The sequence below is a fragment of the Geospiza fortis genome, unplaced genomic scaffold (genome assembly GCF_000277835.1).
Source record: "Geospiza fortis unplaced genomic scaffold, GeoFor_1.0 scaffold41, whole genome shotgun sequence".
Lineage (NCBI taxonomy): Eukaryota > Metazoa > Chordata > Aves > Passeriformes > Thraupidae > Geospiza > Geospiza fortis.
This window is the reverse complement of record NW_005054299.1, coordinates 7625124-7641549: the sequence shown is the minus strand read 5'-3', so window position 1 is coordinate 7641549 and position 16426 is coordinate 7625124. Positions and strand designations below refer to the sequence as shown.

The 16426-nt window shown below is 35.9% G+C and overlaps 1 protein-coding gene across 1 annotated transcript in view; it reads left to right on the top strand.

Annotated features, from left to right (window-relative positions):
• LRPPRC (leucine rich pentatricopeptide repeat containing) overlaps positions 1-16426 on the top strand; it is a 76836-nt gene that overhangs the window by 43197 nt on the left and 17213 nt on the right. The window contains exons 25-29 of the mRNA XM_005416190.2: positions 7856-7924; positions 8173-8263; positions 10726-10868; positions 10979-11060; positions 14942-15062. Coding sequence (XP_005416247.1) covers positions 7856-7924; positions 8173-8263; positions 10726-10868; positions 10979-11060; positions 14942-15062 — 506 coding nt within the window. The remainder of the gene's footprint in view (positions 1-7855; positions 7925-8172; positions 8264-10725; positions 10869-10978; positions 11061-14941; positions 15063-16426) is intronic.

The window sequence follows — 16426 nt, the reverse complement described above, 5'->3', positions numbered from 1 at the left end:
ATCTGTCCTGCTGTAGTTTTGGTTTTGCTGGAAATGAAGGCAAAGAAGATTGGAATACAGAGAAAGATCTCAGAACTGTGTGGCAGAGTGTTTTGGGAGAAGTTCAACCTGTGTATTTTGTTTCCACTGGAGGAGCCTTCTTTGAAAATAGCCTTGGATAGAGCATGGCTTCAGAATTCTTTTAACCAGATATTAATCAAGTGTGATGCTATCTTCATCTACTCTCATACTACGTATGTTGTTTATATTTAATAGTTAAATTTATTATGCTGTATCCCACGTATCTCGAGACATTAGTATGAAGAATTCAGGATCAGATGGTTGTTAAATAGCTTTATGAAATGTGTTCCATTGTGGAGAAATGTAAGAAAAGGCATTTGCTGCTGCAGTCTGGGACCTGAGGAAAGAATTGGTTTGGGTGACTTCAGTGTACAGGAATATATCTATCAACAGATGTCAAGTTAATTTAAAAGGTAAATAGATTTAAGCAAAGAATTGTGACATTCATTGTCGGCAGACCTCAAGATACCAGTTGCCATTGGATTTAATCTGCCATAAAAACAATGAGCATATTTCTACATGATATTGAGAGATTACAACCTTCTTTCATCCAGATTGCTTTTTTTAAGAGTCTGCATCATAAAATTGCATCCTGCTGATTTTATGCTGGAGATGAACTACCAGGAGAAGATGCTTTCTTGATTTGTGACAGCAGGGTTGGGGGAGTGAGGGGGGTGCATCAGTTATGTGCAATTTAGTGATGGTTATATCTAGTCTCTGAATTTATTTACAAAGACTTAATTTTGGTCCTGTTGAGAAAAGAGTGGAGGTGATTAAAACAAAATTTAAATGTTTGTGAACAAGGTTGTATTAGATAATGGTGGTCTGAGATTTAAGAATAATTTGTAGGGGGTGTAATAGCTTTTATTAGACTAACTGTATACAATTGATACAGAGGGGGAAGAGCTTTTAAACATGCAAGCCCTATAATTACAAGAAAAGATTAATTTTTTAAATTATTGCTATTGGGTCCTAATAGCCCAGTAAAATCATTACTTCTTTTGAAACTGGACTCTGATGCAGTTAGTTAGTAGTGAACTTGGATTTTCTTTCCAAGCATCAATGTATGTAGGTTAATTTAAAAAGGGTGGCTTACTAGTTCAGTGAACGTTATTTAGAAGTTCTTGAGTATTCCTTTCTTACAGGGAAGGGATCTATTTCAAATAAGTAAATTTGGTAAAGGAGATGACTACTGAAAAAATTCCTTCCCAAAAGGAAGGCAGTAATGTGTTCAGAATGTGGGATTATAGCAAGATCTGTGCATCTTTTCTTAGCTTCAGGGACTTTGTGTTAGAAGGAAGAGGTTTATAATGCCTTTTTTTTTATTCATCATACACTGTAAGACCACATTACAAGGCCAAGAGCAAATTTTTGTTCTGTTTTGAGTCTAGGATACCTTGAGGAGTTTGTTTTAAGCAGAGTTTTTGTGTATTTTTTGTGTCACCTTTTCTTCCAGTGTGATTTTTGTTGGGAATGTCTACTGATGTTTTTGTAATAATATTTCACTGCATAATTTATCTTGGAAAACTTACTGGTAAACGTAGAATATTCCAATAGTGATGAAATGTACATCAGTTTCAGTTGTATTGAGGAATTATAAAGTTGTAGAACTCTATCCTACTTTTATTTTAGTATTTTTGGAAAATAATCAAGTTGCCTGACATTTTTCTCCATGTTTGCCTAACATAAAGCAGAGTGTACTGCTCTTTTAAGTAAAATAAATAAAATCATGAGTATTTACTCAACAGATACTTGCATTGGTAAAGTCAGTGAACTGTGAAACTGACAGAAGCTTTGAAGCAAATACATATGTAGGAAGAAAAAAGCCATAAACCAACAGTACAAACTTTCCCAGTGGAGACTGTAAACTTTGTATTTTCTTAATGTGAACTACTGCTGCTTTTTACATTAAAATTGACTTAGTAGAAGTTGACTGGTTGCTACCTGTGTGATTGTAGGATAGGCAGAAAGGAGAGCATTAGCTTGAATTCTCACCAGTCTCAGGAGAATAGTTAGTGAGGATAGATATGTAGGCATGTGTCCCTTTGCCTTTCATTAACTAACTGGTACTGCAAATAAAACATCAAATACGCTTTAGCTGCGTAGGCTTTGAAGGCACGACTTGCAGTGGAGCAGCTCATAAGTTTCAGTATTCCAATACTGCATTAGAGTACTTGCCCTCATTATCAAACATGAAAAGTAGACATATTGAAGGTACAGATATAATTGTTTTCAAGCTTACATACAGTTATCTCTTGCCCAAAAAGTTGAACAAGAGTCCACATATTTTAAATGAGTTTCTCTTAAAAGAATTCCTTCTTATAGGGGTTGTGTTTTGTTTAGTCATGTTTATTTCTGGACAAAATTGCTCATAAAGAAGAAAAGAAATTACTTTTTTTTGAGACAGAGTTTGCAAGATCTTCTTCTGTTTAGAAAGAGTAAAGTGATTGAGAGTATCTTTCTGTGCCATCACCAAAGAAGCCATTCTTTATATCATTGAGAATTAAACTTCTTTCAAAGTGGAAAATGAACTTGTAGAAAAAGTATTGCTTCCATTGCCAGCCATAAACAGCTGTAGCTGTAATGACATCCTGGTAGTACAATGACTTAAATAAAATCTGAGCTAGAAGAGCACTAATATGTTTTATTGGGCAGTTGATATGATTGCAACAGGAAGGATGCTTTTTGATGCACATGTTATTTTTAGATCACTCAGTCTCTAAAGCTGGATCTTTTGTGAGCTTCTGGACCATTGCATAAAAGGTCAGAGCCAATAATCAAAATAGGGGTTTTTTCTTGTATATTCAACAATGATACTTCACTTGGACTTTGCTATGACTATAGTGGGAGAAATACAGCAAAGTGGTGTACCTGCATACATATGAACTCAAGATGTAAGATTATTTTTAAAAATAATATAAATATGTTAATTGGTATTTTTGAAAATCTAATGCACTGTTATTTGAAAGTAAAGGAGTGTTTAGCAGGAGAAAAAATAGTAGAAGTGTAAAATAGTTTTAACCATCTCAGTCAGTACCTAGACTAGGATGGCTACATAAGGTACAGTAATTTTATATATGTTCTTCTGACTTCCTGATTAAGAGGTGCACCTACTGCTTAGTAGAAGTGAGGACTTCTGCTACAAGTTTTAACCTAGAGGAAGATTCAAGGAAAACATCCATTGTTTATGTTGTAAACAGCTTTGTTCAAATAACCTCCCATGCAGAAATATCCCAGGCTTCATTAAAGCTGTATGGAATTAGTGAGATTTTCATAGACATTTTTGTGGAATCAGGGAAAAATCTGTCTTTAAATTAAGAACTTCCCATCAAGTGTTCTGTTTTCCATGGTGCTTATGTTGGAGGGAGCTGTTAGGAATGACACACATCAGTTCTTATAGCTGTCTGCCCAAGGCTGTCTGCTTGGAGGAGTAAAGCATTTTCCTGCAAGACATTGCTTTGGCATCTCAATCTCAGTAGCTGGTTCTGCTACTGGTAGCATAAGTGTGTTATTGCTGCTGATGTAACTCTTCATGAAATGTTCTTCTTCCTTTAGCAGCATTAGCTGTCTCCTGCTATTACTGAATTTTTCAGCTGCAAAGAGAGGAATGGATGGATCTGTCCTTCCAAAGAATACCATCAGGAAGTGCAACATGGATGGCTTTTATAAAATTTGCCTGTTTCTTTCCAATATGTTTGAATTAGTGATTATAGTAGAACTGTTTCCCTAAGAAAAGACTGAACTTTTTGCCAACGAAATGCAGAAATTTTGAAGTAAATGTAAACTAGGTAAGGTGGTTGGGGTTAAACTTGAATAGTTAGAATTGATGTGTTATTCACAGTGCAGTTATGAAAGGCTAGAATAAGTTGACTGCTATATGTAAGAATTATTTTTCCAAACAGGCTCAGTAGTCATTTGTGAACATGCAGTGTTGCAAGGTTAAAGCAGAAGCTCTCCATCTCATGTCACATATATGCCAAATGAAAAATGCTGCTGGTTTTTATACAGTTCTGCAACCTAAGCCAGCAAAAGTGGCACTGTTTTGGGGCAGTTCTCAACTCTTAGTTTGCCGAAAGTCATCTTTTTGAAAAGGACTCAGGGCTTCTGGTCTGTATGTTGTCTTTTGTGGTTTTTCTCTGTAAGTTTTGTGTTTAAAGAGAAAAAGGTTGGTTTAGGCAAGTGGAGGAGAGTAAATAAATATTTTCATATGTCTTTTGTAATTTTTTAAACTTTTTTGTTAGAAAAGCTTTTTTGAAAGTAAAAAACCAGTATGACTCTATTGGCTGTAGCAGTTACAGAATACTAATGTAAACAGAATTTGAATATTTCTATCGTTATTTTAAAATCTGGAAAAATATCTCATGGATTCCTGTCTGACAGGTCACTGTTTTTCCAGACAATCTGTTTTCTTTCAGCTGTAATAGGTAGAAATTAGCTCAAATAAAACTTACTATAGAAATTTTTTCTGATTGGACCCCTTCAATCACCTGAAGTGACTGGTTCTCAGAAGGAGGAGAACAAATCAAATGCTTTCAGTGTGTTAGGACTGTTGAATGATTTTTATTGCTGCTTGACAAGAATTCTTCCAAAGATGCAGCATATTTATCCCTTTCTGGTTAGTGTTCCTTCCTGTGTGTGAAGGTGCAGAATCAGTGAGTAAATTGGTGTGGGTATAAGTGTAGAATAAGTGTAATTGTCATAGAACCACAGAATATGCTGAGATGGAAGGGGCCCATCAGCATCATCGAGTCCCCCTCCTGGCCCTGTGTAGACACCCCAAGAATCACGTCACATGTGAGTTTTGATCAAAACTCTGGGCTGATTTCTGTAGGAGATATGATGAAGTAGCTGAATTCTGCTTAGCCTAGAGAAGAGTCAGGGAATTATTTTATATACTAATCATTAAATTAGTATGAAACTGAGATATTAAAGAAAAATCGATTGTATATTGTCTTCTAATACAAAATCCAAGCTAGTAGAAGTTGTGCTGAAAGCAATCAAAAATGGTAGTACTTCGGTTGTTCTCTGCAGAAGGTGTTGGAGGCAACCCATTGCCAAAAGATCTTCTGAATGTGATAAATCTTAAGGGGTTTTAGGGACAACCAGAACAGCTCATGGAAGAGAAATAACTTACTACAACCAGTGTGATCCACTGAACCTCGGGTAGTTGGAGAGGGGAAGAGTACTGAAGGGAAAGCATTGCTGTGTTTCCTGACATTTTATATTCTCCTGTTGTTACTGTTACAGAAAGGATAACAAGGTTTGATTTGGTACAGTACAACTGTTTTCTATTTCAAAAGAATGTAAAAGCCAGAAATCTGTGTTTGGTTTATATGCTGGATGAATTGCGTGAGACTCTCAAAAAAACCCAACAAAACAAAGAAACCACTAAGACTTGATATAGATTTATTTTTTAAATTTAGTCCATTGAAACAAGCAAGATCAAAATTGTAAATGGCAATTTGGAAGAGTAATTATAGTTTTTTACTTATTTTTTCTTTATTCCCTGCATTCTGTTATTCTTTATTTTAGTCTGCTGTATCGTAGAAACACTGCTTGCTGCTAAACGCAATGTTTAAAATTCCCTAAGATTGTAAGGGATAAGCTACAAATATGGACTATCAGGCAAGCCCTGGAGATTTAGTTAATCTGACCTAGATGTTCTTTTGATGATTGAGACCTGCAGTATGTGAAAACACTTCTCAATTTCAAAATGAAACACAAGGATATCTGTTGTATAACTCAGCTGTCCTTGTAGTGACAGACACATCAATCATTTCTGAACAGGAAAGGATTTACTATAAAAAGTTTGTAGCTTTCGAGCTGTTGAGTTCATTGGCATTCAGATCAGCAGTGATATTGGAAGTTGTAAGTGAATTCAGCATTTGAATTTTACCATGTCCCAAAGAGGATTAGCTACAAATGCAGGCAACATACTTCTTTCTTTTTCATTTTCAAGAGCCTGTTGCGTATCAAGAGCCTGTTGTGTAAGATGTTAATTCTTGACTTAGTTTTCAGCATATTTTATGTGAAACTGCTTGGTAGCTCTTAAAAAACACTGAACAGGTACCTGTAAGTATAAATAACTGTGGGGAGAGGAAAAAACCCAAACAAACAACTAATTGGAAAAAAAGCATGTACCTGAAAAGCTGTGTTTATGTATACCACTTTGAATATGTGGGGAGACACAATTTTTCTGTAACCTTCTGGGCTGAGTACAGCTAAACAGTATAGCTGAACACCCAGAGATGCTCCATGTTGAGGAGTTGTGGGATTAGCATCCTGTTTTTAGCAAAACCTTACATTGACTTCATAGAATGGTTGGGTAATTGGTAGGATTATGTGGCTCAACATTTACTCTGCAGAACACTGTTTGCTATATATTTAGCAAAATTTTAGAGTTTTCACTGAAATTTTGCATGCTGGTTCTCTGGAGTATGCTGAATTATTTCACAAAGAGGCAAGGGTAGTAATTCTGCACTTAGGGAATATGGGAAAAGGAAATTATGTGTTTAAAAGAGAGACGGTAAATTCACATTTCCAATAGTAGTTGTTTCCACTGTTTTGCAACTGAAACTTAATATTTCTCACAGCATTTTGTTCAGACTGCCTCTTTTGTGCAAACTGGCATTCAAATTTTTAACTTCCACTTCACATTTAAACTGTAGAGATTTCTTACAATATTAAAACCTAAAAGCCTTCAAGAGTCAAAACACATGTTTATCTGTAGGGGTGAACAGACATTTCCTTGGAATTACTTTAAACTTAATGTGAATCTGGACATTTGAAATAAAAAACAGAGTTCACTCTGTAAATTATATTTGTGCTAAGACAAGGTAGTATAAAGCCAGGAAATCCAAGTATCTATGGGAGGGAAAGCCAAGAGGTAAAAATTATGGATGCTTTGCACACATTTTACTGTAACCTTTTTTAGATATGTTGGACATAAGTAGGTAGAATGTATGACATGTCTCTTCAAAAAATTTGACTTTTCCTATCATTATTTAAGAATTTACTTAAGTTGAGGAACTGCTGTTTTGATTATAGCATATGGTGCTGGGAAGGCACAATGTGGCTTTCTACCCCAGATGGTGTTTCAAGGATTGAAACCTTTCCTTTGAGCATGTGTAGTTACCATGTAGCTGCAGTCTGCTTGAAACAACAAAGGAATGAATAAGCAAAGGCTCATAACCTGGAGAAGTCAGTAAAACAAAGAACTGTGGCATAAGGGCAAGCCTTAAGTGTCTTAGCTTTAAGAGTCAATCTTGAGCCTTCTGTTCTGGAGTAGGATTTGCCCTGCAGTTCCTATAGCTGGCATCTGTACAGTATGTTGGCATCACCCAATGATGATGGTGCAGTTCAGAAACGTGGTTCTCTAGCTGCTAAGTTGCAGTGGTGCTGAAAACAAGTGTTTCATTGTGAAGACAGTTTGGAAATATCTGGTGTAATTCTTTACCAGGAGTAGTACAAAGGATTACTATAGGTAGCAGCAATAATACCCTATTAATGTGATGATAGAAGTTATTTAATATGTTTCAGTGCATCTGAAGTATATTTTAAATGAACTCTCTCAGCAGTGTTCAACCAAAAAGGAGACTGTCTTGAATAAGATGACTGCAATTTTAATGTCTCATAAATGCAACTTAACATGATTATTTGTGAGCTTGTAGTTTCATTTAGATTTCAAAAAACAAACAATAGCTATGAAGTTTCATTATGAATACCTGTATTATGTTTATTTTCCCTTAGAATGTTCTATGTGCAGTAATGTATTTCTTGTGGAAATATTTTACAGACTCCTGGCTTGAGAGCACACTCTGGAAGATTGAAGTGGTTTGCACAGAAGTGTATATTAAATAACCAGGTATGACTTGTATGATGTGTTCTATGGAACTGTCATTTTATTCCAAGAAAAATTGTTTTGAAGTATTTTCTCACTTGATTTTTATGTTTGTGAAAGGACATGTGACAGGCTGGTGAGGTGAACTTAATGCTGGTGTACACTTAAACAGAAATACTATTTTAGCTGAATGCACACAGCATGTATAGACACATATATAGAAAAATAATTGTTTGGCTGAGGTATAACTGAGCTCTTCCTTCTTTTTGAAGATGGAAACTTTGGAACAGTTGGTAGAATCAACTCGAAATCTGTTTGAATGCGATAGAGATGAGATGTACTACCACCTGCTCAAACTGTGTGGTAAGTGAGCTTGAGATCTTATCCATGTTTGTAATCTGGTTTCCTTTGTGGTGGAGAGGGGACATAACCCTGGAGAGAAGCTATATTGTGATACACAATTAGTCTGCCTACTATTTCTGAGGCATCTTGTGGGGGAGGAGATGTCAGGGGTTTGGGTTTTTTTCATCTGCAGACCTGAACACTTAGTATAGCATGTGTGGATGGATGGATGAAATATATAGACTTATGTAGTACAAGTTTTACAATCCCTTTATATAAGATGTGTTTAGGCTTTCAATAATTTGGTCTTTTGAGTAGAATCCGGCTAAGAATGGTGTTCCTGTTAGAGCAAGGTTGCCGATGGTAAGACATGCAGTTGTTGTTGGTAGTTATAATATTTGAAAGTTAATTCTGTTTTGGCTTTCAATGTGCTTAGAGAAGAAAGCCTGTTCATCTGTTATCTTCATAACTGTAAAAATGAAGAGTCTCCTGTAATAGGATCTGGTTCTTCAAGGTGCATATATTTTTAAAATATACTTATTCTTCCCAAGCCACAACCTAACTTTAGCATCCTTTATAGTCATGAAACAGTTTTGAAAACTGAAACTTCATTTCTGTGCTGCAGAAATGAAGCATAGACACATCCTCTTAGTGGAGGATGTGTCTATGAGGTTTTCATTCCTCTTGTGTTTTTCAGTCTATGTTGGTTTTGTTATTCAGTGTATTATACTGTATTATAAAAGATTAAAATTTTGGAGATTTGTTTTAAGGTATTGAAAAAACTGTGTTGCAACTGGATATGGAGCACTACAGAGTAAATTGGGACATAAAGCATTGTAGGGATTTCTGTGTACTTCGGTAATGTATGTACATATATCTATATATTATTGAGCCATTACAGGTGTTTGATATGTCTGGAAAACTTGCTTTTGAATTTTGAATAATTTTAGGCTGTTCTCTATGTATGTTTTTGGTTGGGTAGGACTATTGATGCAGGCCTCTTCCCTACTGCATTTAGCTACTGCAGGAGAAGACATGAGTACTTGCACAAAAAAATGTGACCAGAGACCCTGTGAGAATTTTGCTGCTTTTCATTTCCTGAAGCCTTGGAAAGCTTCAAAAAAAAAAAACTGTAGCGTTACCTAAGTCTGGCTTTACACATACTGGTTCACCATCAAAAATCAAATAGGCCTGAAAATCAATCTTGTCTCAACAGGGAGAGAACCTTCCTATTTCTCCACTCATCCTGTTCACCTCTGGCAGTGACTAAGTCTGACAGTGTGCCTGCTAGGAAGAGAATCTAAGAAGATACAATTCATCAAATTCTGTCATGCAAAATCTTCAGTCTTCTTTCAGAAGACAGAACCAATTCTGTCTATTCAAAGAAGTGGAAAAACATTTGTGGGTTTCTGTCACCATGAAAGACAAAAGCCATGCATAATCCTGCTTTCAACCATTTTAGATTACCTATCAAAGCTGCCCCATGCACAACTACAGCAGGACTGTCATTGTGTATCAAAACCATAACTTCAGATCTATTTTAAACATATAAAAAGAACCCCACCTTCTAGTCCAAGCAATAATAAAAAATGCTGAAAACAGGGATTTGATTATCACAGAATAATTTATACTGGAGAAAACCTCAGGAGTTTAGGCCTAGGCCATTTCCTGGAGTTAAGATAGCTCCGAAGTCAGATCGCATCAAAGTCTTGTTTAGTAAAGGTTTGGGTGCCTCCACCAATGGAGATCAAAGAGCCTTTCTGAACAGCCTGATCCAGGATTTGATCATTCTCCAGTACTCCATTGCTGTAGCTTTCAAATGTCACCTTCTGCCCTTTGCTGTGCACTTGTGAGGAGCGACTGAGTCTGGAAGAGTCGGCGAAAAATGTAAAAGATTTGTATGTATAGCAGGAGAGCAAAACCTGATTTGAATGAAATGCCAAGGCAGTTTATTGAGAAGAGTGTTCCTGCTTTAGAGAGCTCATTTTTACCAGGGTGTAAATCAGTAGTGACTGAGAATCATAAATACTTCACAGTTGGTGTCTGCAAAGCTAGAAAATGTAAAGGCAACAGGAAAGCACATGCTGTAGGTAGTTAAATGGTAGTTAACTGTTTTCGTTCATGAAGTCCAGCTTTCTCTTTATTTGCAGTTAGGTATACAGCGATGCATATATAGATTTAAATTACCAGTGTAGAACAATAGAACTGATGAGTTGGGATGATCACTTCTGCACTACCTTTGAGCTGATTTCTCTGATTTATCTGAAAATCCGTACAATCCTTGGGGTTTTTTTCTGGCATCCTCAATGTATTAAAATATTTTAAATCTTCAAATTGATGATTGTATGAAGCAGAAGTACATGATTAACTGATGTACATTATTAATTGATGGATTATTGTCCAAAGACATAATTTTGAATCACCTTAGATATGGATGTGTATTCTAAATGTGCTTTTATCTGAAGATTTTAATCTTGTTTCAGAAAGCAACAAGGACTGGGGAAAGGCTGAAGCTATTTGGACTAAAATTCAAGAAGAAAATATTGTTCCTCGTGAGAAGACACTAATTTTACTTGCTGGTATATTTGAGAAAAATGGTCAGGTTGTTCCATTTGAGGTACCTAAGGTAAGTGGAGTTCAACTTTCCTAGTTAACAACACTTATGAATATATTTCTTCTTATTAAAAAAACTAACAGATATCATTACAGTAATTGAAACGTTTGTTTCTTTTAAAGGATAGGCCTGAAGATAGCAGCAGTGCTGCTGCTGGGGAAGAACTGAAAATACAGATGCTTTGCAGGAAAAATAAAGCAAAAGGTAAACTGAAATCCACGGTGGGTTTTTCCCCTGCCATGCTAATTTTAAGGTCTCAGTTAACTGCAGTGCAAACTTCCCAGTCTCTGCTAAAAACAGAATTAGTTTCTGTATGGACATTTGCCTTCGTATATAGAAGAGCAGAGTGTATTTCAGTGCCATTCCTTTGATTTGGTCTGTGATTAATCATTGGAAATCCATTCCTATCCATCTCATCCCAAAGCAGGGTGACAGTAGAAGAAATAGCTTTACTGGGCCTTACAAAATGGGGAGGAAATCACAGAATCCCAGAATGTGTCAGTTTGGAAGGGTGGATCATCTGGTCCAACCTTTTTGCTCAGGCAGTCTCATCGTGGAGCACATGGAACAGGATCCTTAAATATCTCCAGACATGAGACTCCAAGACCTCTCTGGGAATCTGTTCCAGTGTTCAGTCATCAGCACAAGTCATACTTAGGTGGAACCTCCTGTGCATCAGTTTCTGCCCATTGCCTCTTGTCCTATTGCTCTGCCCCAGCGAGAAGAGCCTTGGTCCCAGTTAGTTAATTTCTAGTACTTTCCAAGGTGCAGAGCATTTGAACATTCTGGAAATACATATTTTCTTCATTTATACTATAGTAAATAAATAGGCACCTCACTTGAAAGTGGTATAGAAAATAGAATTCAGTAGGTTTAAAAATTAATTTTGCTGAATGAGGAAGATTTATAAATGCAAGACACCTAGTAATTTTCTTCTCTAAGTGTAATCAGTATATATTATGGGTTGGACACAGATTTCTAAGCTCTGAGTTTTTAAAAGAAGAATGTATCAGTCATTCAGACATTTAACTTACATTGTTAGTGAAATTACCATCTAGAGTTACTCAGTGTAAATATTCAGTTTATTTAGATTAGGAGTCCAAAGTTGAGTCTGGACATTCTGCATACTGGGAGTGCAATACCATGTTATGTGTATGAAATTAAGAATCATGTATTATGGCAGACCTCATGTTCTCAGGAAATTCTTCATGCTGGTAACTGTTGGGTATCATAAGAAGATGAGAAATGAAGAAATGTTGTCATTGAAAATCAGATGAAATCAGGGGAATGTACTTCATGACATTTTCACTAGGAAAGTGTTCTGTGCCTTTGGTATCATAAATGATCAAGTGAAGAGCACGAGGAAACTAAATAACTGCCTTAGACTTGACAGGGAGACTAGTTTAAAACAAAAATACAAAGTAATACTTCTGTGGTGACTTCAGATATTGAGCTTAGCCATAAATCACTTCTGCATATTCTTTTATTTAAAGTTGCAATATTTGAGAGAAGGTGGCCTAGAGCTATTGGGAATGAAGGGGAAAAACATGTTCCAACTATGTTGGAAAACAATTTGTCTTCTTGGAAAACTGTTCTCTTGGCTTTAGAAAAAACCTAAAAAACAAGAGTTGTTGCTTTTTTTATATAACAGTATCATGTAGTTTTGGTGTGAATGTAATGGGGCAGCTTTTTGATGGGAAAAAGATTAACTCAATCTAGTTATATAACTATTCAGTGAACTTTCCAAGTCTGACACGTTTTGATAATCTGTTCTCCAAAGTGCTTGATTTATGCAAAATCATATTTTCATCTTTGTCTTGATTCTTCAGTGTGAGAACTTGACTCTAGGGGATCATGAAACACATATCCCAAACAGTCACAATTACTGAAACAGATTTGACTGTCTTGAGAACTGAGACTTTCTTGGCAAGTTGTCACTTTTCTAACAAATCCTTCTACTTGAAATAGCTGGTATAGCACAATATGATTTTGAAACCAAGAAAATTCTCTTTTGAATGCTAATATATTTTAATAATTTTAGATACCATCTGAAGAAGTAATAAGCTGATAATTCCTGATCAGGGATATATCTTAATTCAAGATTGATCTAGGTGTATTTCAAACATGCTTCTTGCAGAGATGCAAAATAAGTAAAGAAAAAAATCTGAACAGGATGATTATAGGACTGACGTACACAACAAAATTAATAGAAATATTTTTAATTCTTCATTGAAGTAGTCATTACCACAAAACCCTGAAAATTAAATATATTACCTTGTAGAAGGAGATCTATGGACTGTGATAATTGTTAGTAACATATGCCTGACATCTTGACCACTATGGGCCAGGTCCATTTCTGTACCCAGCTGATTGATGTAATATTTAAACATAGGGTGAAATCCTAGTTCAGTCTGAAGACAGCAGAGCTTTTGTAGGAGTCTCTAAACATAAGGAATTTTTGTCATTAAAACAAATAATTCAAACAGACATTTATAAGCAGAAAGACCAAGCCTATCACCAGTCAGCTACATTTTTGTCAGTCATTAGTTGCATTTGTAGCAGGTTATACCAGTCAGAGGGGTACTGTTTTTGTTGAATGTGGTTGCTGGTCTGCTGATACCTCAGATTTCAGAGCAGTGGAAAGAAAAATGTCTTCCCACTGAATTTAAACTTGAACACTATGAATGCTGGTGATCAGCATCTGAGCAGGCAAGAGAGTTCATCACATTGCTGCAGGCCAAACTAACTTCAGACCTTTAAGTAAAAGTGGTGGAAGATTTCAGGACCTTTCTTATGTGGTCCTATTGTTGTTCCATTGCTCTTTTGCTTGACAGTGCAATCACTCTTGTAATGTCAGTCTCTTGTGAAACTGAAATGCACAGAAGTTAATTTAATCTTTACTAAGATGCTGTTACCCTTTATCTCTGTTCATATATATGTATTTTCAACAAAGTTTCAAGCATACAAAGTAGATTATGAATGGCTGTGGTAATTCCAATTATTAACTTGGTGTAGGAGTCTGTGTGATGTAAATAATAAATTTTATGCATAGCCATTTCTTTGCCTGCATTTTAGGAGGTTTTTGTGTATACTTTTTGGCTGAAGAAGTTTAAGATGCATGCTGAAAGGCATACCAACAATTTTGATTAAAATTCCATAACACACTGTACTAAGTGCAATTAGTATAATGCTTCTTATGACATTAAGATTCAAATGAGTTGTCTTCATCTTTACTTTCAAAGTAGAAGAAAAAAGCTTAATGCTTTGCTGTGAAATTTGTGGTGATAGTCCAGCTATTTCTGATAAGTTTTAAAGGTTACTGTGGCTGTGATTTGAACTAGCAAAGGAATTACTTAATGAGTCATTAAAAGAAATGTGCAATCACTGTTTAGATGTAAAAGATCATTTGTGGTTCTTAATACAGCTTTCTAGCATATGTTACAGCATGGATGGCAGTTCTAGCTGCATGTTTATAGCTGCATAATCTTGTTTCAGAAAAATAAATGACTGAAAACTGTGCTTATCATTTTTTTCCCCTTTTTGGTAACATCTTTTCATACACTGACAGTTATTGTGAATGCATGAAATAAAACTGTTAATCAGTCAAACAAATGCAGTGTAGTTTACTTGCTAAATATCTGTATATTTGTAAATTGTATGTTTTGTATAAATCTTGTCGTAGCCAAATAATCTGATCTCCCCATATTGGAATCGCCTCCTATATTATTTGTTAAATGCTGTTGTGATCATGCACCAGACACTGTAACTGTATACCCCAGAATTAGGTGTTGCTTTAAAAATCCTGACTCTTCCCCTTCTAACCAGCTGTGTTGATATTGAAGCAACAGCCACATATAAAGGAAGAGCAAGAGCAGTAGCAAACTTTTTCTCCTGTAGAAGTGTGTGTTGATTTTTTGTATACAGGCAGTTCTGAGCCAGCTGTGATCCGCAGCTCTGGGCTTAAAGATGTAAGCAAAGGATACACAGATTTAAGATGGACTTTTTTCAGTGGACAGGTGATTTCTTTCTGTGATCCATGTTCTTGCAGTATGACATTTCCTTTTGGCTTTCTTACTGTTTTTTAGAGGCCTACAATATTTTCAGGAGAATGCAGAAGGATGAGTCTCATTATCGTTCCTGTGACATCCTTGTAAAAGCATTGTTAACACAGGATTGTCTTGATGAAGCCCTTGACGTGAAACGCATGTAAGGCTTTTCTTTGTTTGGGGGACTTTTATTGCCTTAGAGAGAGGGGTTAAATAATTTTTGGATCATTTTCAGGTGAGTCCTTATCTTTTAATGGGAAAACAGGTCATGACTAGTGATTAGGAGCTGTGGTAAGAAATACACCAATGTTTCATAGAGTGATACGCCACATTTTTAAAAAGATACTAGGGTGACAGTGTGTATTGCTAATAACTCATTTCAAATAACAATCTGAAAAAATGTACTTGGCATCAGAGTTGAAAGTCTACCCTTCTGGCAGTCTGCCTTTTCCTCTTTAGAGCAATATCCAAACAGACAAGATTCCTTCACTTAGCTGCCTGTGAGCCTTCTCCTGAATGCCTGTCCCTGCTGCTGTCTTACCCTGCCCACACTCCCTGGCAGCTGGCTGCCTGCCAAATGCAAAATGGTACATTTGACTGTGATGCCAGTGGCTAAGAGATGACCGTAAACCTTAGATCCAACTCTTACACTTCTGAAATAAATCCAACCTGCTGTCACAAATTATTAGAAGGAAAGGAATTGAATTAACCTTCAGTGAGTTGTATGATACAGTCCTTGCTTTAATGATTGCCTGTAACGTGTGTTCTGGTCAGGTTATAGGCTTTAAAGTCTTGTGACTTGTCAATGTAGAGTTCAGAAGAACAAGAATTTAGGTTTAAGAGTTTTAATTCTTTTGATTTATTCAACTAAAACAAGACTGGTGGTTGTCATCAAGTGTGCTCACTGAATGAATACAGTGGATTTAAAATGCCTGTAGGTGAATTACCTAATGTATAGAGTACTGTAAAAAGTTTTTAGAGCCAAATTAGTTTCTCATGTCCAGGAACAGTCTAGTGTAAGATGATATTGATTATTTTAATGTTTTCTTTAGAAGTGTTTAGATTGGAGAAATGTCTTTCATTGAAAAAGTGTTGGAGTTCTACTTTCAGAAGAACAAATAGTCCTTTTGCAAATAGCTCTCAGCAACTGGGCTTTATGATAAGTAATGTTTGTGCCTGCAGGATATATGGCTTATATTAAGGGAAAACTAAATCAGTTTATCAAACTGATCTCCCTGTAGTGCAAGTAACTGATAAATCTTTACCAATAGAAGATGGAGGGGAGATGTTTTAAGGAGTACAAAAAACGCTGATAAAATTTAGGTAGCTTGTTTCAGAGAAAATACTCGAGTATTGGAGGGTTGGAACATTCTTCAGGGAAGAAGCTTGAAACATTGTACTGAAGATTTGTGCATGGATCCACTGCTTCCCTGCTCTACAGCTCAAACACACTTGTAAGGAAGATGCACAAAGTAGTGCATAATTCCAGCAGTAATTTGCAGATTGGAAGAGAAGAAAGAAGGT